We start from the raw sequence: 23450 nt of genomic DNA, 5'->3' as shown, positions 1-23450 counted from the left end.
CGAGAGGTCACGAGGTCCCCTGGATCCTGGGTCTGGATCCAGTCTGTGATACCATGATAGGTAGGACGAGAGCGGTGAATGATATGTGTGAAGAATGAGGTTGCAGTTCGAGGCCGGTTCGTCGCGGAAAAAGAATGTGAAGGCGTCTACCGGTGTAAGGTGGTGTGAGGCACCGGTGTAGCTCAGCTTGCTCCTTCCCAAGTCCGACATAGCTTCATCTCTGTCATCATTGTATACACTACCTAGAGGTACCTAGTCCAGGTCTCGCTAGTGTATTCTAGTAGGTAGACTTGGAGGCTCCGATCAGATGATGCATCCTATCGACTTCCACTTGCCCGCCCCAGTCTCCGATGACCTGAAGCCTTGAACGTAGTGTAGACTCGCTTCAAACCGTTGTTCATTCACGTTTCACATGTCGAACGACAAAAAGACCAGCTGGGGTGTCAACATGAGAGGATCAACAAAGCAAGCTCGAGGCAAGCGAGGCAAGTCAAGATGGTGCCCCGCCAACCGGTGTCGTTGGAGCTGTCAAATTTGTCCACTGAAAGGTGGGGGATGCTGCAGCAGACGCCACAGCGGGTTCTGACTGGCTGCTAGGGGCGCGGGCGCTTTCAGTGGGAATGCACAATTCCCTTGCTTCCAAGTTGCCGCGAGAGTTCCCTTGATGGGATCACCACTGCAACAATACCTGTAGGTAGTGATGATCCATTGCCCGACGCTCGTATGGCCCGCATTTTCGTTCCCGCTTCAGTTCCAGTTAGGGCCGAGTCCCGGGCCACGCAACCGCCAGAGACCTATAGGGAAGTGGAAGCTACCTACCTAGGTATGGATCCCTGATGGTCCCCTTTTTCCAACTCACTCTCATCTCCACTTCGTCAATGGCGACGGCTTGTCCACACTTGCTGCATACCTACCTAGGTAGCCTGGCACCAAGGTTCTAGACTGGCTCTGCAATACTTAGCTGGTATACATGCCACACAGGAACCTGTCTTCTGTCCTTTCTCTACTCTTCAACTCATCAACTGTTTGCCGATTCCACTTAGTGGCTCACCTTCGAACCTGGTCTCCGAACCCTTGACCGTCAACGAACCATCCAGTACCGGAGACTATAATAGTGCCGCCACACTCCCTTCAGTTGCCAGACACTGGACTGTCTGCACTCCCTCTGCCCATCTTGCCGCCAACATACAGAGCAGCCTAACGAATTCGCATCGCATTGCGATCCTGTAGTACTCGCACTCAGATCATTGACTGGAAATCACAGTCACACAGCCTACTATGAAGTTTGGCAGAAAGTATACAAGCCTAAGCCTGGTCTTCTCTGCCTCACAAGCTAACCGTTCGACAGTCTCCCACGTAACCAGGTCCCAGAGTGGGCAGCCTTTTACATCAACTACAAAGGCCTAAAGAAGCTGATCAAGGCCGCCCAAGGAGCAGCCAAGAATGGAGAGCCGGTAGATTTGGCCGAGTTCTTCTTCGCCTTGGACCGAAACCTTGAAGATGTTGACTCCTTCTACAACAAGAAGTATGCCGAGGCCTACCGGCGGCTGAAGGTGCTGCAGGATCGCTATGGCAAGACTCCCGAGATTGTCTCCAACCTCGACGACGACGAGGTTGAGGAGCTGATGGGAGCCCTTCTCGAGCTGCGAAGTCAGTTCCGGAAGCTGCAATGGTTCGGCGAAATCAACCGTCGTGGCTTTGTCAAAATCACAAAGAAGCTGGACAAGAAGGTCCCCAACACAAAAAGCACCCAGCACAACTACATTTCCACAAAGGTCGATCTGTTGCCGTTCGCCAAGGATACCGCCATCAGCCTCCTGTTGACCGAGATCAACAAGTGGCTGTCAAAGCTGGGAGATGCGCAGAACATTGATGAGACCAAATCCGAGAGATCGACACTCTCGCTGGGTCGTGCTTCTGCAAAGGCAATGCTTAACATACCCAGTGCGCTTTTCGACAAGTTGGACCAAGCCATTCGTAAAGACGAAGTCGCGGCTTTGGAGAAAGGTCTAAAGGAGGGAAACCTAGCGAGCTCCGAGGGCTCATCACCATTACAACAGCCCTTGCTGCTTAACCTACTCCAGCGGTCCATTTCCTCCCGTTCGAGAGACTGTATCGTGTTCCTCCTCAAGCAAGTCAACTCGCTGGACGAGCCCGACGACATCAACGAACGCAACTGCATCCACAGACTTGTCATTCACATCGGTCGCACAAAAACGGCCTCGCTCCTCAGTAGTGAGCCAGAAGCTGAATCGTACCCCTTCCCGCGCACCGGGGTTCACTACGCCCAGCCCTACCTCACCCCAGCCACTTCTCCCTTGTCGGCACCGCGCGGGACGACCTTGAAGGAGTCAAAACTCCTCGGCCATGATGATGAAGCAATTCAGCTGCTCAAGTACCTACTAGAAAATCTGAGACCAGACCAGAGAGTGGCTCTGGTTGCCAAGGACGGATTTGGCCGTATACCGCTCCACTATGCCGCGCAGTTCGGTTTCGTCGTCGTCTGCCAGATCATCATGCGCAAGATGCAGGACTGGGGACAGTTCAACGTCGAGAATGGCATCGACGCCCCCGAATGGCAAGACAAGGATGGAAACGCGCCGCTGCACTTGAGCGTTATAGGCGGCCACCCGCTTACCACCAAAGCGCTGCTTCAAGGAGAGAACTGGAAGGGGGTTAATGACCACCAAGCCGAAATGAGGCGTGCCATCTCCAAGTCGAGTGCGGTGCTGGCTCTCGCGACCAAGGCCAACTCCAAGGACATCGTCGAGCTGCTGGTCAATGCAGGAGTGGACATCAACTGGCAGGACAACAGCGGCGAGACAGCCTTGCACGTTGCTGCCAGATTTGGCCACGATGAGTGCGCCAGGGTGTTGCTCAAGGGTACTGAGCAGCAAAAGGCCAACCTGGAATTGGCTGAGAAGAACTTTGCGTGGACCCCGCTGCACATTGCGGCGGTTGATGGGCATCTGGGTGTCGCTCAGCTGCTCGTGGATGCTGGTGCGGATGTGGACAAGTTGGATTCGTCTGGCTGGACGGCAAAGGAGCATGCGGCGCTGAGAGGCCATCTCGATATTGCACGACTCCTGTCTGCTCACAGTCAAGCCCCTGAGGATGAGGGGGGCAGCAGCTCCGACGGCGACGATGAAAAGTCATCGACGACCACACCGTACCCCGAGACCGACAACAATACGCTGTCTGCATCCCTGGGAGATAGACGGTCCAACGCAACGTCGCGTCCCGCCGAACCCGTCAAGACCTTTGGTCACAGGTACCTCAAGGATGAGAGCCTCGTGCTGGTCAGTCTGGGTTCAATGGATATGCGCAAGGGAATTGAGGCAATCAAGCTGGACAAGGTGCCTCTTGCCGAAGCGCACACTACACAGTTGGATACGGCTCTGTCGGTTGTCGTCTCCGCCCAAGGCGCCAAGGGCGACCCGACTATGATCGACCTGCCTGTTCACGAGAACATCTCTACCGAGCCTATCCTCTTCACCACCAGGGACGCCGCCAAGGTCAGACTCTTTTTCGATATCGTGCCGACATACTCGGGTAACGAGAAGAACAAGGTTGGCCGAGGTGTTGCTCTCCTTTCGAGTGTCCGTCCCACCGTCGGCACCAAGAGGATGAATTTGCAAGGCGACATCTCGGTGCCGATTATGGGCAGCAACTTTGAAGTCATCGGCACAGTCAATTTCAATTTCCTGGTCATCACTCCTTTCTCTCACCCAAAGATGGAAGTAACCTCTCAGCAGACGTACTGGAAGAAGCTGGACTCTACCATGGTTATTGGCCACCGCGGCCTCGGCAAGAACGTTGTCGCCAACAAGTCCCTCCAGCTAGGCGAGAACACGATCCCATCCTTCATTGCCGCCGCAAACCTCGGCGCTCAATACGTCGAGTTCGACGTGCAACTCACCAAGGACCACGTCCCCGTCATCTACCACGACTTCCTCGTCAGCGAGACGGGCTTCGACGCACCCGTGCACACCCTCACTCTCGAACAGTTCCTCCACATCAACCCAGACTCGTCCCGCTCGGGCACCCACCACCACCACCACCACCACCATCACGGTCACCACGGCCACCACGGCCAACCTGGCCAACAAGCCCAGCATAGGCAGCTGAAGAAATTCCGCAGCAATAGCCCCGGCCCACGGCAGCGCTCCATGTCCATGGACTTCCCCGGAGATGGTAAAGACCTGATGGAAGAGCGCATGAAACACACGCGCGACTTCAAGGAAAAGGGCTACAAGGGTAACTCGCGCGGCAATTTCATTCAAGCACCCTTCGCAACGCTCGAGGATCTGTTCCGCAAGCTGCCCGAGAGCGTGGGCTTCAACGTCGAGATGAAGTACCCGATGCTGCACGAGACGGAGGAACACGAGATGGACACGTACGCGGTTGAGCTCAACTCGTTCTGCGACACGGTCCTCCAGAAGGTGTACGACATGGCGGGGCAGCGGCACATAATCTTTTCGAGCTTCAACCCGGATATTTGCTTGTGTCTGAGCTTCAAGCAACCCAACATCCCGATTTTGTTTTTGACGGATGCGGGCACGTGTCCTGTCGGCGATGTCAGGGCAAGCAGTCTGCAGGAGGCCATTCGGTTCGCGAGCAGGTGGAATCTGCTGGGTATTGTGAGCAACGCCGAGCCGCTGATTAACAGTCCGCGGTTGGTGAGGGTGGTCAAGCAGAGCGGGTTAGTTTGTGTCAGTTATGGGTCGCAGAATAATGATCCAAGCTTGGTGCAGGTAGGTTTTTTCATGATGCATTCAAATTCCTTTTGTCATTCGAACCAGGCTAACCAACTTTCTTCTTTACTCATAGAAACAAGTCAAGGAGGGCATTGACGCCGTCATTGTCGACAGTGTCCTGGCTATCCGTAAGGGACTGACCAGGGACCAAGGCAACGTCAATGGTAGCGGCGGCAGTAATGCCAAAGAACTTCAGCAAAGGGTGAGGGAGGTGGAGGAGGCAATCAACAAGGAGGAGCGAATCGAGGAAGAGGGCTCGTCTGCTGAGGGAAGCAGCTATGGGGATAGTAACGGTAACGGTAACGGTACCGAGATTCGGATGACTACCAATGCAGGAGGAGACCCAAAGACGGAAATCAAGGAGACAATGAGGGCTTTGCGGACATGAAGGATGGCCGGGGGAGGGGGATTTGTGATAGCGATGCCAGGCGCATTTGAAAGGGGAAGCGTTAGTTTTGGTACATGATTATCAAATTGCAATAGCCAATTTAGCAGTCGAGGATCAAGTTGTTCGTGACCTCGAAAGAGTCATCACCAAAGTGCCCGGCTTGGGTAGAGTGGAAGCTGGAGAGGAGGGCCGAGAGGGACCTGAGGGTTGTCGTCGGGTATACCGATGGTGACCTGTTGTTGAGTTAGGTACCTAGGGGGTACCTTTAGGTATATTCCTGGGCTAACAGCACTCATTCAGTAATCATGCACTGGCCAGATCTGTTAGAGGTAGCGCAGTGTGGGCTGCCTCAGAGGTGCCCGATGTGGACGGCACCCACCCACCAAGGAACTGCTTGACAAGGGAACGCCGGTGGCTGAGACGATGTCGTGTGTGTGCGGGACTGCAAACCTACCTCTCGTCTAGATTGCGTAACCTTGAAAAATGATGGAATTCATCGATCCCTGATCAGCTGGGCTCCATATTGGCCTTGTGGGCAGTGCACCTCTAGGCCTTGGTGTGGTTGCGTAAGAGAGGCGGGTTTGGGTCATGATTAACAGGACCCTGGGTCACTAAAAGTCTTGGTTTGCTTGATGCCCCTCTGTAATTCTCGAGATCGACTGTTTTCACACTTTTTAAACAGAAACACAGCAGCAATCAGGCTACATACAGTCTCACAACGTTACCCCCAAGTAGCCTTTGTCCTTTTCATGCCTTGATTCCCGTCCTTTTTCCATTTCATGAGCCTTGACGTGGAAACTTTAACTGTTCAGCTAAGGAGCCACCAAGGCACTACCTATTGCGTGTCGAAGTCATGAACAAGGAGGAGGTATTATAGTACACTAGAGGTACCTCTACCGGGCCGACCATCACACAGTTTGGCCGATCGTTTCACACTCACGCACTCGCGCCGTCGTTGCTCGGCTGACAGCACTCAACTGACCATTACGTCCACGTCCACTCCAGTCCAATCGTCCGAGGCCATCGCGCGCCATTTCAGCCACCAGTCATTCTTATCCTCCAGCCAAGCTCTTCCTGTCTAGCTCCTTCTTCGCCCAATCCAATACGAACGCGACCGGAAACGTTTTGTCGACCGGAAGACGACGACTCGGGCGCGAGCTGACCAAGGCGCTCTCGGTTTGGAATTGGAACTCGACATCTCCTCATTGAACACCTCGCAACTTTGACTCGAATCTCTTTTCCACACATACCCGCAAACAAAACAGAAAAAAAAAGGAAGAAAAAGACCTGCTCAACAAACCTTACCCGACAGTCAACAAGGTCGACGTCCCATACACAAGTCAACTCGATGGCAGGCCCTGCGTCTCCCGGCAACGACGGCCCAACCTTTGCGCCCCCGCCGCTCCCGGCCGGCTGGATCGCGCAATGGGATAACGCCTCCAAGAAGTACTACTACGTCCAGCTCTCCACCGGCGTTTCGCAATGGGAGACTCCCACAGATCCAGCTCCCGTTGGCGCCACCCCCGGAGCCGCTCATGAACATCCGTACGGCGTGCCCGGTAGCGACGCCGATAGGAAACCCGAGATCATCACTTACCCAGACGGCAGCCAGAGCGCCAAGTACCCCGATGGAAGAGTAGAGCCTGTTGCGCCACGAGAGGATGGCACGAGGGGGATTGGAGGCCCTGATCAGGATAGAAGTTTGGGTGTACGTTCTTTCCCCTCCTCTTTGTCTCTTCTTTCCTGAACGTTGGTGAAGTAGGCGTGACTAACACTTCCACTTCCTACCTTAGTCTTTTATTGGCAACACTCTTATTAGCAACCTCGCCGGCGGAGGCAAGCAGTCCCACGGAAGCAGCAGCGGTGGTGGTGCAGGTGGCCTGGTTGGCTCCCTGCTTCAGGGCGTCACAGGCGGTGGAGGCCACGGCTCTAGCGGACACGGAAACAGCAGCAGCGGCGGAGGAGGCCTTGGTGGAAAGATTGCGTCCCAGCTCGTCTCGGGCATGTTCTCTCCCGGTGGGAGCAACAAGCCCAAGCCTTCGTCTTCGTCCTCATCCTCGCAGCAACACAATTATCACGGCAACCAGTCATCTTCGCATAGCTCTTCGGGCAGCCACGGCGGTGGTCTCGCTGGCGTTATGGGCGGCATCGGCAATCTGTTCGGAAACAAGCCCAGCTCTGTAAGTTGAATGGCTGAACCCCGCCGTAACTTCAAGAAGCAAAGGCTAATCAGAGAACTCCTGATCAGAGCTCCGGCTTCGGCTACTCCAATTCGGGACAAAGCGGTTCCTACAGCGGCCAGACACCTCCCGCGACATATCAGCAAGCCACGTCGGGAGGTGGCTCATCCTCCACCTACCACACTGCCGGGCCCACGTCTCAATCGCACCAGTCACACCAATCGCACAGCGGCAGCAGTACCCCTTCTTACGGCGCGGCCGGCCAACATGCCCCCTACGGCCAAAACCAGCACGGTCAGCAGCCTCCTTACGGTAGCACCTCATCCTACACCTCACCTCCGACTGGTCAGCAGCCCCAGTATGCTCCTCCCCCGGCCGAAGGACCACCGGGACAATATGGACAGCAAGGGCAGTACGGACAGCCCCCGCAGCAGCAACATGGGTATCAGGGTGCCCCGTATGGTCAGCCGCAAGCAGGCGGCTACTATCAGCAGGCCCCCTCGTACGGACAACCGCCGCAGGGAGCTCCCTATGGCCAGCAGCAGCCTCCGTATGGCGGACACCAGGGGCAACAACAGCAGTACCCACCGCCGCCTACTACCTATGGCCAGCCGCCTAGTGGTCAGTATGGCCAACAGCCTCAGTACGGCGTGCCGCCGCCACCCCAATATGGCGGGCAGCCGCAGGGACAGTATCGGTACTAGGGAGGCCAGCCTCATGATGATGGACTGCGTTTGACCGTGAAAGTTGCAGGTAGCCGTCAGCATCAGTTCACCGGCGTCACGTTGAGAGGTGGAATGGGAATGCCGCCAGCAGCGTCGAATTCGCGGTACGATAACGAGCTTCAAGGACGGCTACTCTGATTTCAGGTTGCGCGCAACGCCAAAAGTGGTTGACGTATAGAGAACTGAATAACCTGGCGAAGATACCAAGGACTTACAGGGATGAGGCCGGACATGGTCGGTACAAAGGACATAATCGGGTAAAAAAAGCTTTTAACGACCAGGTTATCGTTTTGGGAGAGGGATGCGAAGACGTAACAGGATGAGCTAGGTATCTTGAAGTTGTCGAACATCTAGCCTTGGAGTCGTAATCAGTACACAGAGGCCAGCTACTCTGGGTGGCACCAGAAACAGCCACGGCACAGTAAGGCAATGGGAAATCCCTCTTTGACGAAGCAATGAGAGCGTACACTAGCACGGAAACGGGATCCTCCCCTTCAGTTGTACTCCTGGGTCGCATATATTGGAGGATTTAACGTGTTGTGGAGCCAAGTGACTGGAGGAATCAAGGAAGTAGTGATGTTGAAGATGTATGCTGATTGGCGTCGGCAGTTTGGTTAAGCACCACTGCGTAATTGTGTATGTCTGTGACGTCTATGCGGCGATGGGGTATATGAGTTTCTTTTGGAGTCTTGCTGTTCAAAATATGGTATTGACATTGGAGATTACAACGTACATGTACAAACCTTGGTGAAAGGGGGAAGGGAGGATTCTTTAGCTTATATGTGTGAACGTCTACACAGGATTATGTCGGTTTCATCTGCAGCCATTTGGGTACAAGCGAGGGCTTGCGCCAAGTACTTGAAAAGGTTGAGATGAGGAAGGAGACATAGACGGACGGCTGGCGAAACTGAAAGGCGCGATGGGAACGGCAGCAATTTCGTTCCTGTCTCGCACAAGTATGGCTTTCTTGTAACAAATATACCATTCACAGCGAGCAAATGCGGTTGTCAAGGATATCATGTCTATTATGTCTTTTTTTTCCTTCTAGAACCCCCTTCAGACAGCCCTTTTCGCCTGTCTATCTCTCTTCATTCCGTTTTACCTCTCCTTCTTACCCTCCTCCACACCCTCACCCACCTCCTCAGCTTCCACCCCGCTCGACACGATGTCTCCAACCAGAAAGGAAACCACACTTTTCGAGACTGCCCATCCAGCCACAGCAACGACAATGATCCAACCAATCGTCGGCACCAACGACCGAGGAAGCACGTTGAACAGGAACGGGTCAAGGATGATGTCCACGTCCACCGGCGGTGGGTGAAGCATGAGACTGGCGTTGGAGGTGAAGTAATCTGCTGCGGCGGATATGTGGAGGAGGAGAGCCCCGGCCGAGGAGGAGGAGGAGGAGGGCGATGATGATAATCCACCAGAGTGCTGTGACTGTGGTGAGACAGCTGGCAAGTATTCCATTAAGGATCCTGCGAGGTGAGGGGTAGTGATGACTTCTTTGGGTGTGTAAGTTTCCATGTAAAAGTTTGTTGGCTGCTTTTTTTGTGAGTATGTGTTAGTGATAAATTACCCACCGAAGAGGACATATGTAATAATATGTGTGACATACCGTAGCAGCCCAACAAACTCTCACTTCATACCTCTGCCTGTCCGTCAACCCCTCCAAAAGAAACCATGCATCTTCCCCACGAGGGTGGTCGGCAGATGGGAAGACACGGTTCAACCGGGTCCGGAGTGAAGACCGGTCATTCGGGGTGGGTGTGAGGGTGTGGATGTGGTGGAGTTTGGTATCTAGCCATCGCTGTGCTGCCTGGTCATCTTTCATGACATTTTCCTTTTCCGAGGGGGAAGAGGAGGGGCCGAGAAAGATGGTCTTTTCAACATTGGCGAGAACCAGAGAAGAGAGGAGGGATATGATGAGAGGGAGGAGGAGGAGTGTCGGAGGGAAGCGAGGCATGGTGTTGTTGTTTACTTGGGGAGGGGGGAGGACTTGTTTATGTTGGCCCCCTAAGACTGCCCTGAAGACAAGAGGATGGATGCTGGCATCAAAACTGGAGACAAAATGGCTGAACAAGTCTTCGGTGGGCCAAAGCCCAAGCATGGTCTCACATAATTTGTCATGGATGAGCCAAGCTCACCATGGTCTCCCCAGATTAACCCCACAGTCGGAGAAGGGCGGGCTGGCCTGGCTGGGTAAATCTACCCCGGAATAAGTGGAACCCCACTGGAGCTCTAACCATGGGCTCCCAGGATTGACAGCGTTCCGTTCAGTGACATGCTCGACGCTGGAACAATCACATGCTTCGGTCGTTCTTCCCTTTCCTCGCTTGATTATATTGTGGTACACCAAGCAATTCGAGCCGATCGGACGGTCCAACGACGACTGTCCATTCCAGCCAAAGAAGTCCGTGACACATCTTCCTATTTTCACGACAATCCGAAACTCTGAGAATTATTCTACCATGTCCATGTCGACAGGTTGCACCATCACAACCTCGACCATTGTCTATCATTCGCTTTAAGCATCGCGATCATCGACTTATACCACCTGACTACCCAATTGTATTGCAAAGAAGCCACCGACGAGAGAGACACTGGCCTGTTGCATGTTGGCGCCTGTCTGATCCCGAGTCCCGAAGCCTCAATAGCCAGCTCACTCAACCTACCATATCGAAGGGCCTCAAATTCCATGACCACCCAAAGGACGACATCAACACTATAATAGTAAACCAAAGATACCCGCAGAGTCACCACCATCGATCATGGCGCCCTCACTCTCCAAACCCGTTCTCCCTGTGTTTCGGGATCGCACCGTCAAGGGCATCATCACCCAGCTCACGTCCATGTACCTCGACAACCGCACCCGCATCTCACGCGCCGTCTACATCACCTTGTTCGTCGCCCTCGTCAACCGCGTCCGCCACGCCATCGCCGAGCAAAAGGCTGCCTCCGTTCGCGACGCCGCCAAGCGCGCCGAGCGCCAGGGCACCACGGCCTCGACCTCGGACGATGCCTTGGGCGGCAAGAAGAAGAAAGTGGAGCTGAACCGCGACTTCTTTCGCTCGCTGTTGCGGTTGCTCAAGATCGTTGTGCCCGGCTGGCGCAGCAAGGAGACGAGGCTGTTAATCAGCCATAGTTTCTTCTTGGTGCTGAGGACGCTGATCTCGCTCAAGGTGGCGGCTATGGATGGTGCGATTGTCAAGGCGCTGGTCAAGGGTAACGGAAGGGAGTTTATCACGAGGATTGTGTATTGGATGTTGATTGCGGTGCCGGCCACATTTACAAATTCTATGGTGAGGATCCACTGTTTTGGTACCATGAGACGACATGCTAATCCTCTAAACCCACGCCATAGCTTTCATACCACCAAGCCGAACTGTCGTTAAAGTATAGGACGAGATTGACGCAGTATATCCACGACAAGTACCTTTCGCAGCTGACCTTTTACGGTATCTCTGCGCTAGATGACAGGATCAAGAACCCCGATCAGCTCATTGCGGTTGATGTGGCCAAGTTCTCCAATAGTCTGGCAGAGTTGTACAGCAATTTGGCTAAGCCGATCCTTGATATGGTACGCAACCCCCCTCCGACTGTGGCTGCTACCAATGGGTAACTTTTAGCTAACCTACAATACCTAGACAATCTACACCTTCTCGCTATCAAAGAGCGTCGGTGGAGAGGGTGTCGTATTCATGTCCCTTCTAGTTCAACTTTCCGCAAACGTCATGCGAGCGCTAACACCGCCCTTTGGCAAATATGTTGCTGAAGAAGCGAGACTAGAGGGCGAATTCCGCTTCCAGCACTCCAGACTGATAGACCACAGTGAAGAGGTCGCCCTATACGCTGGTCACGAAGCCGAGAAGGACACGCTAGACAAGGGCTATTTCACCTTGATCAAGCACGTCAACTACATCTTGCGCCGGCGCTTCTACCACAGTTTCATGGAAGATTTCGTTATCAAGTACTTCTGGGGCGCACTGGGCCTGATGCTCTGCAGTGTTCCCGTTTTCGTCAAGCTACCAGGCCAGCTCCAGATGAATATGGGTGATCGCACCGAGACGTTCGTGACAAACCGGAGAATGCTCCTGTCGGCTTCGGACGCCTTTGGCCGCATCATGTTCTCGTACAGGGAGATCATGGAGCTGGCGGGCTACACATCCCGCGTCTCGTCACTGCTGGAGGTCATGGACGACATTCAGAACGGACACTTTGAGAAGAAGCTGGTGTCTAGTTCGGGTACAGAGGATAACGAAGCTGTGCTCAAGGGCAGAGGTAAAGTGGTGGAGAGTAGGGATATCGAGTTTATCGATGTGTATGTTCCAACCCTCCCCTTCCTACCAAGTCGTTTGCATGCATCGCGTCGCTAACCCTTCTCACAAAAACAGCCCTATCATCTCCCCCAACGGTGACGTCCTCGTCAAAGCCCTCTCCTTCAAGCTCAGAGCAGGTGACCACCTCCTCGTCGTCGGCCCCAACGGCTGCGGCAAGTCCTCCCTCTTCCGCATCCTCGGCGGTCTCTGGCCCGTCTACGGCGGTACCGTCCACAAGCCGCCCTTTACCGACATCTTTTACATCCCGCAGCGTCCCTACCTCTCTCGGGGATCCCTGCGCCAGCAAATCATCTACCCGGACGGCCTGCGCACCATGCGCGCCAAGGGCGTCACCGACGCCGACCTGCTCGCCATCCTTAAGGTCCTCAACCTCGAGCACCTGCTCCAGCTCTACCCGGAAGGGTGGGACGCCGAGGCCGAGTGGCGCGATGTTTTGTCGGGCGGCCTCCAGCAGCGCGTCGCCATGGCCAGGCTGTTCTACCATAAGCCCCGCTATGCCATCTTGGACGAGTGCACGAGCAGCGTGACACTTGAAACGGAGAAGGTTATGTATGACAATGCCAAGGCACTGGGCATCACGCTCATGACGGTGTCGCATCGTCGTAGCTTGTGGAAGTACCATACCCACATTTTGCAGTTTGATGGGCAGGGCAAGTTTGTATTTACGAAGCTGGATGCGGAGAAGAGGCTGGAGCTGGAGGATGAGAAAGAGGATTTGGATGTGTTATTGAGGCAGGTGCCTGAGTTGGAGAGGAGGATTGCTGAGTTGACTGCTGAGTAAGATGTGGGATGGCTTGATGATTACATGTATGTGGTGAGATGAAATGAGACGAAAGTGGAATCGAAGGTTGGTGAGTTATGGATTCATCACAGAGGGGCAGGAAGGATGGGTCTGACTGGACCCTCGGAGAATCCCGCAAAAACTGCAGTATATCCTGGATGGCTTCATTGTCCTTATCTTGCTTTTTGGATAGCAACTTGTTTGGATTTAAGAGACATGGATGCGGACATGGGATTCAACCGCATATAAGTCATCGAGTTATCCTGGAGTTATCCTGGTTGGCACTGTCCGCGGCTCATGCCTTCCAAAACTCGTGTGGGTCCACAAATCATTTACTCGCGGTTCGTAGACGTTATAAGTTGATGCCACAAAAGTTGTGTCTTCATTCAAAGAAAAAAAAACAGTAAGTCTACAATACCCCAAACAAGCATCCTCATCCGATGTCCAAAACAATGGCACAAGCTGACAATTGTCTCCCTCCAAATTCGTTTATGGTTCAAAAGTCTTTTTTTTGTGTGATCCACATCACAAGAGAGAAGAAGAAACGTACATGCGTACAAATGATACGAGTACAACGTGGTAACAAGAAGGAGTATATAACAATAATATCCAATCAACTCGATATCAACCCCTTACCCCCCCTTATCCTACCCCCCATCAATCCCATCATCCTATCATCAACTATCCATGCAATTCAATCTCATTGAACTCACTCAAGCTACATCTAATGTACAACTCCTCCAACTCCTGACTTAGATCTTGTCAAGATACACCGCGGTACCAGTAGGCGCCGCGGGAAGCGTGCTGTTGCCAGCCGGGAAAGGAGCCAGCGTGGCAGAGGCAGCAGCGGAGGCGGTGGAAGTCTCGGCCTCATCGGGGCAAGAATCATCCTCACCCTCACCCTCAGCCTCGCCAGCGGTATCCTCATCGGGAGGGCAGGACTCGTCATCACCGGAGCCGTTGGAGCCAGAGAGGTCAGTGCCGTTGTTACCAATAGCAGCAGCGGCAGTGGTAGTGGCGGCGGGGGCGGCGGCAGTGGTGGAGGCAGCGCCAGAGGCCTCGTTGTTGACGGCGGAAGGAGCGGTCATGGTCACGTAGACGGTGGAGGCGGGAAGAGTGACAGTGGAGGCGGGAACAGTGACGGTCATGGCGGCGGCGCCAGTGGGGCAGTTGCTACCGGCAGCGGCAGCGGTGACGGTGACGGCGGCGGGGCATTGGCAGGCGCCGGAGTCGAGACCGGAGCCAGAGCCAGAGCCAGAGCCAGAGCCAGAACCGTTGCCGTTGCCGTTGCCGTTGCCGTTGCCGTTGCCGTTACCGGAGCCAGAGCCGTTACCAGAGCCGTTACCGTTGCCGTTGCCGGAACCAGATCCAGTGCCAGAGCCGGAGCCAGAGTCGGGAGAAGCAGTCTGGGTGGCGACCGAGGTGACGGTGGCGCCCACGCCAACAGTAACAGTCTTGGTGCCGATGGTGGTGGTGGTCATGGTGTAAGTGGTATCAATCTCGGCACCAGCAGCAGAAGTAGCGGGGCTGCCGCCACCGACGGCATTAGCGGCGGAAGTGGATTCGACAAGGGGGTTGGCGTTGGTCATGGTGATGGTCTTGACGACGGTGTTCTCGATGGTAGACATGACAGTGGTGGTGATGACGCGAGTGTTGCCGTTACCGTTGCCGTTGCCGCCGAGGGTGATGGTGACGGCCTTGGGGGTGGTGAGAGTCTCGACGGCGGTCGAAGTAACCTTGATGCCGCTGCTGGAGGCCTGGTGGAAAACGCTGGAGGAGATGGAGGAGGCCTCGGCTACAGGGCAGACGGTGGTGGTGAGATGAGCGGTGCGGGTGACAACGGTGGTGGCAAGAGCCTCGGTGGGGAGAGTGGCCAAGTCCTCGGTCCTGGCGGGGCAGTTGGTGATGGAGGCAGCACACGAAGTGATGGTCTCAACCGCGGTAGCAATCACGGTAAGAGTGGTGAGACCGGATGACGCAGCAGCAGCCGGAACAGTGGTAGAGTTGCTGAAGATGGGAGCGGAAGTAACCGCGGCAGAGGCAGTTGTGGGAGCAACCGAGGACAGGAGGGAGGGGCTGATGCCAGTGCTCGAAGCCCCGGCAAGAACGCTGGAGGAGATGGACGAAGCATCAGCAACGGGGCAGACGGTGGTGGTGAGATGAGCGGTGCGGGTGACGACCGTAGTGGCGAGAGCCTCGGTGGGAAGGGCAGCAAGTTCCTCAGTCCTGGCAGGGCAGTTGGTGATGGAGGCAGCACACGAAGTGATGGTCTCGATCGAAGTGGCGATAACGGTAAGGGTGGTGAGAGGCTGAGCTCCGGGGACGGTAGCCGTAGCATTGACGGCATCGAGGAAGCTATGCACTCCAGTAGAAAGGGGGACCCCAGTTGAAAGAGGAAGACCGGTCGAGACAGCACCAAGCCCAGTGGAAAGATCGACGGCCGAAGAAGAGGCAACGGCAGCAGCCTCGGAGGAGCTAGCTACGGCTTCGACAGAACTGACGGCGGGAAGAGTGGTGTTGAAGCGGCGGTAGTGCATATGGCGAGGATGAGAGTAGGCGGTTGTGAGGGCGGCAAAGAAGCCGAGGGTAACGGCGGAGGTCTTCATGTTGACTGATGTATGTACGTATCACGTGTAATCTTGGATGTTGTATGTTTTCCCTCTTCTTCAAGCCGTGGTCTGAAGTTGGCTGTAATGAGTGGTTATTGCGCCCAGGCAATGTAGTTGGTGTTGTTGTTTCCTTTCAAAAGAACGAAGATCGACTTCGCAAGACTGGCAGGTTAAAGACACTTTGCCCGTAACAGAGAACGTAAAGGTGGGAAGTAAGACAAGTGAAGTCTGCTAGACTGGCTAGACGAGGAGACAAGCAAAAGGAATGATGCTTGACTTGTTAAGAGACAGACCACTAAAAAGAAGGAAGCTAAGGGAAAAAAAGAGAGCAAGAGGGAGGTGAGATGACAAGCACGAGACTTCTCGGGGGCTTTAAAGGATAAATCTTTGACGCCGCATCCACATAGCCAAGAGAAAAGAACCCCTGTTGACGATGGAAGCCCTGTACACTACGTAAACGAGGCACAGCTGGGAGACTCTTGGATGGGGGGCTCCACAGATCCTTGACGAACGAACGGAGCGGAGCGGGCTCTTCCATACAGAGCAGTCCCCCCGCTGTTGTCAAACGAGCAGAAAATCGAAGGACTGAGGGTAGCCATTGCGGTGAAGGTGGTGAAGGCGAGTACCCCAATGGCACCACGAGAACGAGGGTTCATCTTGTGGAGGAGAGTTTCGCGAAATCCAGGAGTCCCAATTTCTGTAACACGCGCGGATAGCATCCTTGTCGTGACAGGGATAACAGCAGGAGGCAGACGCAGGAACGGATTTCCCGAGACAAGCACCGGGCCAATGGGATCAGGATGCCCACCTCCCGAATAAGATTCCTAGGGGCCTCGAGGGGCCAAGCAACAGAGAAGCGCGTGGAAATTGCCTACACGTAAAAACAGCATCGGTTGGGAAGAAAGCCAAGGGAAACCTGGAGCTGTGCACGGCGGGGGTTGATGGCCATTGATGACAACATCCTCCACTAGATGGTGATCGTAAGATGGACGATCGATTCGGGTTCTAGATGTTGTAAGTGAAGAGCCTCTGAGACAAGTGATCGGCAGCAAAGACTGATGCCGAGTCTCGGATCGCGAGATGTACCGTTTGGTTTCAACCGTCAGAGCAGCGAACAGAATATCCGAAAAGCCGTGGTCAGTAAGGAGGAGGATGGAAGGCAGGTTGTGGGCGCGGCTGAGATGAGCCTTTTTAAACATATCCGTATCCGTGTATTTATATAGAAACCAGGCCCATGGCATGGTGACACCGTCCTACCCATCCATCAGACGGATGGTCAGACTGATGGTCTCTGCAACAGTGTTTGCATAAACGTCCGCGACTCCCGCCCTGGTTCACACTTGTTCGAAGTCGGCTACGCTGCGCCACCCTTTCGAGAGATGAGTCTCCGTGTTATGTGACCCCTTGTGATGAAGAGTTCTTTCAAGGGGGGGGAGAGAGGGGGCAGTTGGGGTCGAGAAGAAGCCCAGGAGAGGGGAGAGAGAGGCTGTTTCATCTTTTCCAGCTATCGGCATCACCCGTGATTCGTCCGGTCGACCAGGGGCCCCCCATTGTACCCCACCATCCCCATCATCACGGAACAATCGAGGCACAGATTTCAATGCTCGATCGGAGGGGCCGGCCAAGTGAAGCTTCAATGAAGATTCCATTGCAGGCATCACCATGCTTCTGTTTCCTCGGAGACCACTACCGTGTCGGGGTTTAGACTCGGCTTCTCAAGTTTGCGGACAAAAGTCCGAAGGGCATTTGTGTCTCTCTGATGAAAAGCACGACGGGAATGTTGAGAGGTTTTGGCTTTTGGCTTTTGGTTGTGGAAAAGGGCCGTTGTCAAGGCAAATTCGCACTTCATTCCCTGGTAACCGGCGGGAATAATGGCATCCTGACTCCTGACAAGGGATTCGGGTCCTTGTCCATGGCGAGCTTGTGGGTTGCCGAACTGCCGGGTACCATAGATAGGTACGAAGCGTCGTCAGTTTTTTTGGTTCTCTTTCTTTTTATCGCTGTTTGTGGACCCAGACGCAATAGGCGGACGGGAAAGCGGCAGCTGGAGATGAATAACGAGCTTGAGAGGGTTAGGGTTTTGAGGTGACCTCTTGGTTTGTGGCACTTTCACTTTTTTTTCCGAATCCGACCAGTTCAACAATAAATATTTCACGGAGGGGAGACTCCAAGACGTGATGAATCTCGGTCTCTTATTACACTGCGTTGCTCCATTATCTGTCGGTCTACCCAATCAAACAAGATGCACAGATGTGAACCTCACACGTTTGCAGCAGCTTTGAAGTTTGGTGCATTGTGTCCGAATCAAGAATGTTCAACCACAATGTGTCTTTATTCGAGACGAGATGGTTCACTTGAAGCTGGATTCAACTACACTACGGTAGACCCATCTTTTTCCAACTCCATCTCTTTCTCTCTCGGTCGCGATAGTGTCTCTTCGCCAATCTAGAGGCGGCTCGAGATAAGCTCTGTGTACCCTTGGACGACCGTAAGTCCATTTGGGTTAGATTTGTTGGTGTACATCCAATCCGGCTTACTACAATCAGCGGGGAAGCATCAATGACGTGGTACCCGGGCCGAAAAGGTACCTTCTTCCCTGGCTTTCGGAGGGGCTTATCCGGCATTTTGATGGCCGTTCTTCACCACGGTCGGTGGAAACTCCGGATACGTGGGGGACAACGAGTCCAAGTTTCCGTAGCATTTTCATCACGCAATTTGCGGGCGTTAGGTGTGCTTAAAGACTAACATCGTCGCGACCTGAGGAAGCACCACGTCCCTTATCTCAACACCCCCTCCAGCACAACTCAGGAGGTCCGACAACTTGGCTTCAGATCGCGTTGCTTCATCTGACATGTTGACGGGTTGACGGGGGCCAATCATGCGCAAGTTCACTTCCTTCAGACATTCACGTCTCAAGCTCGTCACTAACACGAAAGCACAGTTCACCTATCACCATTGTTATGCGGCCTAGCCGTGCTGGGCCAGCTCGGCTCCGTAGTCATCGCTGTTCCGCTGGAGTTCAAGTACCAGAGGGTGATCCAAAACATCTCTTCCGAAGGTCACCGGGGAGCCGTGGCCAGTGAGAGCGCGATATGTTCCCAGATTGGCATTGACGCCCTCCGCAAGGGTGGTTCCGCCGCCGACGCCATGGTAGCCACCACCCTCTGCGTTGGCACCATCGGCATGTACCACTCTGGCATCGGCGGCGGCGGCTTCATGCTGGTGCGCGACCCGGACGGCAACTACCACACGGTCGACTACCGCGAGACCGCGCCCGCCGCCGCCACCCAAGACATGTATAACGACGACCCGAACGCCAGCGTGCTCGGCGCCCGCTCCGTCGCCATCCCCAGCGAGCTGCGCGGTCTCGAGTACGTGCACAGCAAGTACGGCCGTCTGCCATGGCACGACCTTGTGATGCCCTCGGTTAAGATCGCCCACGACGGCTTCAAGGTAACGGAGGATCTGGTCCGGTACATGGCCAGCGCCTCGGCGTCGGACGACTTTCTGACCCGTGACCCCGTCTGGGCCCAAGATTTCGCTCCCAACGGCACCCTTCTCGGGCTCGGCGACACCATTACGCGGAAACGGTACGCCAAGACGCTCCTTAAGATCGCCCTCCTCGGCGCCGACGCCTTCTACACCGGCCCGATTGCCGACTCCATCATCGCCCTCCTCCAGCCGCTCGGTGGCATCCTCACCCACTCCGACCTCGCCAACTACGAGGCCTCCATCAGGCCCGCGCTGAACATCACCTACCGGGACTCCTTCCGCATCTTCGCCACCGACGCACCTTCTTCGGGAGCCGTAACCCTCTCCATCCTCAAAACCATGGAACAATTTCCCTCCCTCAACCTCTCCTCCAACATCCCCCTAACCAACCACCGCTTCGTCGAAGCCATGAAGTTCGCCTACGGCGCCCGCCAATCCCTCGGCGACCCATCCTTCATCACCAACATCACCTCCTTTCAGGAAGCCATGCTCTCCCCCCAAAGCGCCAAGTTCATCTCTTCCAAAATCCTCCCCAACTCCACCCTCCCCCTCTCCGAGTACGACCCAGTAAAGAACTACGCCGCCGCTTCCCACGGCACTTCGCACATTGTCACGGCCGACCGGTCCGGTCTAACCCTCTCGTCCACCACGACGATCAACCTCCTCTTCGGCAGTCGCCTGATGACGCCTGACACGGGCATCATCCTCAACGACGAGATGGATGATTTCAGCCAGCCCAACAAGAACAACTCGTTTGGCTTCGTCCCTTCCCCCTCCAACTTTATTCGCGCCGGCAAACGTCCGCTGTCGAGTATCTGTCCCTTGATGGTCGAGCATGTGAGCAACGGCAGCTTGTGGTTCGCCACGGGAGCTGCCGGAGGAAGCAGGATCATTTCCAGTACCACGCAGGTGGCGTTTAATGTGCTCGAGGGACTTGCTGTCCATCCGAATACGACCGACTTGAAGGTCAAGGGGGTGGGTGGTGAGGGAAGCGTGATGCGGGCGGCGGTGGCGGCGCCGCGGTTGCACGATCAGTTGATGCCTGAGGTGTTGCTGGTTGAGAAAGGGTATGGACAAGATGTATACGATGATTTGAAGAGGAGGGGACACAATGTGACTTGGCAGGCGCCAGGGCTGAGTGCGGTGCAGGCTGTGATGAGGTTTGGGAATGGAACGTTTGTGGCGGCGAGTGAGACTAGGCAGGTCAATAGTGGTGGGTTTGCTGTTTAGATGGGATGCGCAAAGGTTAGGGATGACAGAACCTACCTCGCCGATGACAAACAAAAATTGTCAGGGACGAGCCTACTTACCCTTGGATACTCAGAAACGAAATATCGGATCCTATAGACATTAGGAACAGCGATGATGATAATGATTCAATGAAATAATCAATGAGAGAGGAAGTTTGTTCAACAAGTTTCAACATTATGAAATAGGATATCTCGTACTAGCTCGCACAACCATTCAACACCAAACCACCTGCCACCAAACCGACCCTCTCTTTTTTTGAGTCCGTTCATGCTCATCTCAACAAGCGCCTGCCGAATATACATACTCATGACAAATTCGTCGTCTCATCAGGAAAAAAAAAAATAAAAAAAACAACGCCGCCGCCGCGTAACATATAACCTGTCTCTTCCTCTATTTGCTGGTATCGACGACATATCTGCCGACAATCTTGCCCTCCTCCATCAAGTCGTAGACTTCCTGCAATTTGCTGAGGCCGACCGTCTTGATGGGAACCTTGATCAAGCCGCGGGCAAAGAAGTCAAGGGCCTCCTGGGTATCCTGCCTGTTACCGACATACGAGCCCTTGATGGTGATCATGCGGATGACGGTGTCGAAAACGGGGGCCTGGAACTTGGCGCCAGCGGGGAGACCGATGCAGATGATGGTTCCGCGGGAACGGACGTAATCGACGGCTTGGTGGAACGGCTTCTCGGACACGGCGAGAAGGATGACGGCGTGGGGACCGAGGCCGTCGGGGGTGGCAGCCTTGACGTCCGCGACAAGGTCTTTGGTAGTAGTGAAGTCGACGTAGGCCTGGGCGCCCAGCTCGCGGCAGTTCTTGCCCTTCTCCTCGCCACCGTCAATGGCGATGGCGTGCAGGCCCATGGCGTTGGCGTACTGAATGGCCATGCTGCCGAGACCACCGCCGGCGCCGACGATGGCGACGCACTGGCCGGGACGAACACCGGACTCCTTGAGACCCTTGTAGACGGTGATACCGGCGCAGAGGACGGGCGCGGTGGTCTCGAGGTCGCACCCCTTGGGGATCTTGGCGACGTGGGCGGCCTTGGCGATAGCGTATTGCTGGAAGGAACCGTCGACAGTGTAGCCGGACAGGAGGGCGTGAGGGCACAGAGGCTCGTCGGCCTGCATGCAGAATGAGCAGGCCAGGCAGGAGCCGTTGAGCCACTTGATACCGGCGTGGTCGCCAACCTCAACCTCAGTAACGAGCTCACCCTTGGCTACGACGACACCGGCGCCTTCGTGGCCGCCGACCAGAGGCATCTTGGTAGCGAGGGGCCAGTCACCCTTCATGGCATGGAGATCGGTATGGCAGACGCCAGAGTACTTGACGTTGATAAGGACCTCATCGGGGCCGGGCTTCTGAACGGGGATCTGCTTGAAGACGACGGCTGAAAAGGAAAGTCAGAATACGGGTCACAGGTGCCACTAGTAAGGACAAAGGGGTGTTGGACTTACGACCGCCCTTCTTCTCGACCACCTGGGCCCATTGCTGTTCTGGAATCTCGAACTGAGGCATTGTGAAGGTGTGTTGGTGTAGTGAAGTTGATGGAAGTAAACTGAAGACAATAGTCTCTTTCTATAAGAGACTGAGGAAGCTCTGTGTATATGATGGAAGTCTATGAGGTACAACAAGTGATGTAAGCCCGAGAAGAGCTGCGGCAGCCATGACCTCTTATACTCTTTCCGTCCCCCATCGCCCTTCCCCGGTCAGGGGATAGCAACAGGTCCGACCGATCGGCAACCGTTGGCAAAGAGGGGGAGGGAATGGATGACCCAAGCAAGGCAGGCAGGCGTCATGGTGGACAGCGAACCAAAGAAAACACGAGACTGCAAAGGCATGATGACCACAGGAGGAAGGGAGGCCGAGATCTGCACGTCTCTACAGACCCGGCGAGGCTAGTGGTGGCTCGGTGGGAAGACAAGTCGGACGTCTGGCGAGGCAGGGGCCGAGACCCTCAACTGGAGGGTTAGAGTCTTGGTGTGTGTAGATGGACGAGAGAAAACGTATGATGTCGATGGGCGAGGCGGGACGTAGAGGATGTGACGGTACGGGGAGCTCCCACTGGCCAATCGCCCATTGTCTGCCCTTTTCCATCAGCCCGGTGGATACCCCTCTCAAGCCCCCCCATCCAGTCCCCGTCAGCAGCTTGATTGATCCAAGGGAAGCTTCAATGGAGTTGCTGCATCGGCCGGTTCAAGGTTTCCGAAGGTTTAGAGAGAAATTGAGAAGCCAAGAGGGGAGATCTCCGCTTCTGTCAACTGTACATACAAAATGCGGGGGAGCTGGCACTCGGACGCCAACAGTTGGAAGCAAACAAGGTCACGAGCTCTTGTTAGATGAAGCTGATCATGCACTAAGCTATTAGCATAGTGAAGGTCCCCCGGTGTTGATGTGCAAAAGAGGAGAAAGCTAAAAGGAGGACTGGGGGAAATCGTGGGCTCTTGGCGCATGTCGAGCGCGATCGTCCCAACTTGGGCACGAGTGATGTAACTGAAGAGATGGAGGCTGGGATGAGACCTATGTTAGCTTCAGTGAGTGTGGAACTGGCGGGAGCGCTGAGTCGAGTGATGACAGCGGGGGTGCCCGTTGGGGGACAGCCCGCCCTATCCAGCCTCAGCGGAGCCCGGCTAGTGTCGCCCGGACCATCGTTAGGTTGTTCTCGTGAGGCGCCACATGGAAACGGCCCTTTTCCCGCTCATCATGTCAACAATGCCGTGAAGCACCTGAGGTTCTGGTCCCATCTCGTGGTTTATGAGACGCTTTTGCCAGTCATTATGGAGCGGCCGAAATCTCACCGTCCCTGCTTATTTTTGTGGGAACTTTCTCATCAACCTCACTGTTTGTCGCAGAACCAAACACCCGGTGGTCGGCACCTTGGATCCGAGTACAGTCTTGGATACGGTGTTTGCCTAAACTAACTAAA

At 54.9% G+C, this 23450-nt stretch overlaps 7 protein-coding genes across 8 annotated transcripts; 4 read left to right on the top strand and 3 right to left on the bottom strand.

Moving 5' to 3' along the window:
• Positions 1 to 843: 843 nt before the first annotated feature.
• On the top strand, positions 844 to 5549 carry NCU01747 (glycerophosphocholine phosphodiesterase Gde1). The gene is made up of 3 exons (XM_952077.2): positions 844 to 1295; positions 1349 to 4754; positions 4831 to 5549. The coding sequence occupies exons 1-3, from the start codon at positions 1279 to 1281 to the stop codon at positions 5143 to 5145; spliced, it is 3738 nt and encodes a 1245-aa protein (XP_957170.1). The 5' UTR covers positions 844 to 1278; the 3' UTR covers positions 5146 to 5549.
• Positions 5550 to 5762: 213 nt separating this feature from the next.
• On the top strand, positions 5763 to 9109 carry NCU01748 (hypothetical protein). Its single transcript, XM_952078.3, has 3 exons — positions 5763 to 6853; positions 6939 to 7325; positions 7394 to 9109. The coding sequence occupies exons 1-3, from the start codon at positions 6494 to 6496 to the stop codon at positions 8027 to 8029; spliced, it is 1383 nt and encodes a 460-aa protein (XP_957171.3). The 5' UTR covers positions 5763 to 6493; the 3' UTR covers positions 8030 to 9109.
• On the bottom strand, positions 9055 to 10193 carry NCU01750 (hypothetical protein). The gene is made up of 2 exons (XM_952080.2): positions 9669 to 10193; positions 9055 to 9595 (listed from the first exon to the last, which is right to left on the bottom strand). Exons 1-2 carry the CDS (start codon positions 10158 to 10160, stop codon positions 9149 to 9151), a joined length of 939 nt encoding a protein of 312 aa, XP_957173.2. The 5' UTR covers positions 10161 to 10193; the 3' UTR covers positions 9055 to 9148.
• A 191-nt stretch (positions 10194 to 10384) lies between these two features.
• NCU01751 (ATP-binding cassette protein) lies at positions 10385 to 13540 on the top strand. The gene is made up of 4 exons (XM_952081.2): positions 10385 to 11352; positions 11415 to 11630; positions 11698 to 12371; positions 12445 to 13540. The coding sequence occupies exons 1-4, from the start codon at positions 10822 to 10824 to the stop codon at positions 13169 to 13171; spliced, it is 2148 nt and encodes a 715-aa protein (XP_957174.1). The 5' UTR covers positions 10385 to 10821; the 3' UTR covers positions 13172 to 13540.
• ncw-2 (non-anchored cell wall protein-2) lies at positions 13510 to 16107 on the bottom strand. Its single transcript, XM_952082.2, has one exon. It carries the CDS (start codon positions 15775 to 15777, stop codon positions 13924 to 13926), a length of 1854 nt encoding a protein of 617 aa, XP_957175.1. The 5' UTR covers positions 15778 to 16107; the 3' UTR covers positions 13510 to 13923.
• Positions 16108 to 18121: 2014 nt separating this feature from the next.
• On the top strand, positions 18122 to 20877 carry NCU01753 (gamma-glutamyltranspeptidase). The gene is made up of 2 exons (XM_952083.3): positions 18122 to 18662; positions 18722 to 20877. Exons 1-2 carry the CDS (start codon positions 18659 to 18661, stop codon positions 20500 to 20502), a joined length of 1785 nt encoding a protein of 594 aa, XP_957176.3. The 5' UTR covers positions 18122 to 18658; the 3' UTR covers positions 20503 to 20877.
• adh-1 (alcohol dehydrogenase-1) lies at positions 20626 to 23023 on the bottom strand. 2 transcript variants are annotated; one of them, XM_011395200.1, is made up of 3 exons: positions 21982 to 22300; positions 21180 to 21914; positions 20626 to 21015 (listed from the first exon to the last, which is right to left on the bottom strand). In XM_011395200.1, exons 1-3 carry the CDS (start codon positions 22040 to 22042, stop codon positions 20828 to 20830), a joined length of 984 nt encoding a protein of 327 aa, XP_011393502.1. In that variant the 5' UTR covers positions 22043 to 22300; the 3' UTR covers positions 20626 to 20827. The 2 variants fall into 2 exon arrangements, with proteins under 2 accessions (XP_011393502.1, XP_011393501.1); XM_011395199.1 differs by having other exon boundaries at positions 20626 to 21914; positions 21982 to 23023.
• Between the last annotated feature and the right edge of the window lie 427 nt (positions 23024 to 23450).

This window comes from Neurospora crassa, linkage group II (genome assembly GCF_000182925.2).
Source record: "Neurospora crassa OR74A linkage group II, whole genome shotgun sequence".
In the NCBI taxonomy this organism is placed as follows: Eukaryota; Fungi; Ascomycota; class Sordariomycetes; order Sordariales; family Sordariaceae; genus Neurospora; species Neurospora crassa.
The sequence above is the reverse complement of the archived record's forward strand: the minus strand, read 5'-3'. Positions and strand labels throughout refer to the sequence as shown.

Bases quoted from the DNA above. Each gene is read 5' to 3' on its own strand.
- adh-1 (XM_011395199.1), bottom strand. From the start codon at position 22,042: ATGCCTCAGTTCGAGATTCCAGAACAGCAATGGGCCCAGGTGGTCGAG. The intron at 21,915-21,981 runs GTAAGTCCAACA...TTTCCTTTTCAG, and splicing joins GGTCGAGAAGAAGGGCGGTC to CCGTCGTCTTCAAGCAGATC.
- NCU01750 (XM_952080.2), bottom strand. From the start codon at position 10,160: ATGCTTGGGCTTTGGCCCACCGAAGACTTGTTCAGCCATTTTGTCTCC. The intron at 9,596-9,668 runs GTATGTCACACA...TCACAAAAAAAG, and splicing joins GAGTTTGTTGGGCTGCTACG to CAGCCAACAAACTTTTACAT.
- NCU01748 (XM_952078.3), top strand. From the start codon at position 6,494: ATGGCAGGCCCTGCGTCTCCCGGCAACGACGGCCCAACCTTTGCGCCC. The intron at 6,854-6,938 runs GTACGTTCTTTC...TTCCTACCTTAG, and splicing joins ATCAGGATAGAAGTTTGGGT to TCTTTTATTGGCAACACTCT. The intron at 7,326-7,393 runs GTAAGTTGAATG...ACTCCTGATCAG, and splicing joins TCGGAAACAAGCCCAGCTCT to AGCTCCGGCTTCGGCTACTC.
- NCU01751 (XM_952081.2), top strand. From the start codon at position 10,822: ATGGCGCCCTCACTCTCCAAACCCGTTCTCCCTGTGTTTCGGGATCGC. The intron at 11,631-11,697 runs GTACGCAACCCC...TACAATACCTAG, and splicing joins CTAAGCCGATCCTTGATATG to ACAATCTACACCTTCTCGCT. The intron at 12,372-12,444 runs GTATGTTCCAAC...TCACAAAAACAG, and splicing joins GATATCGAGTTTATCGATGT to CCCTATCATCTCCCCCAACG.
- ncw-2 (XM_952082.2), bottom strand. From the start codon at position 15,777: ATGAAGACCTCCGCCGTTACCCTCGGCTTCTTTGCCGCCCTCACAACC.
- NCU01747 (XM_952077.2), top strand. The intron at 4,755-4,830 runs GTAGGTTTTTTC...CTTTACTCATAG, and splicing joins ATGATCCAAGCTTGGTGCAG to AAACAAGTCAAGGAGGGCAT.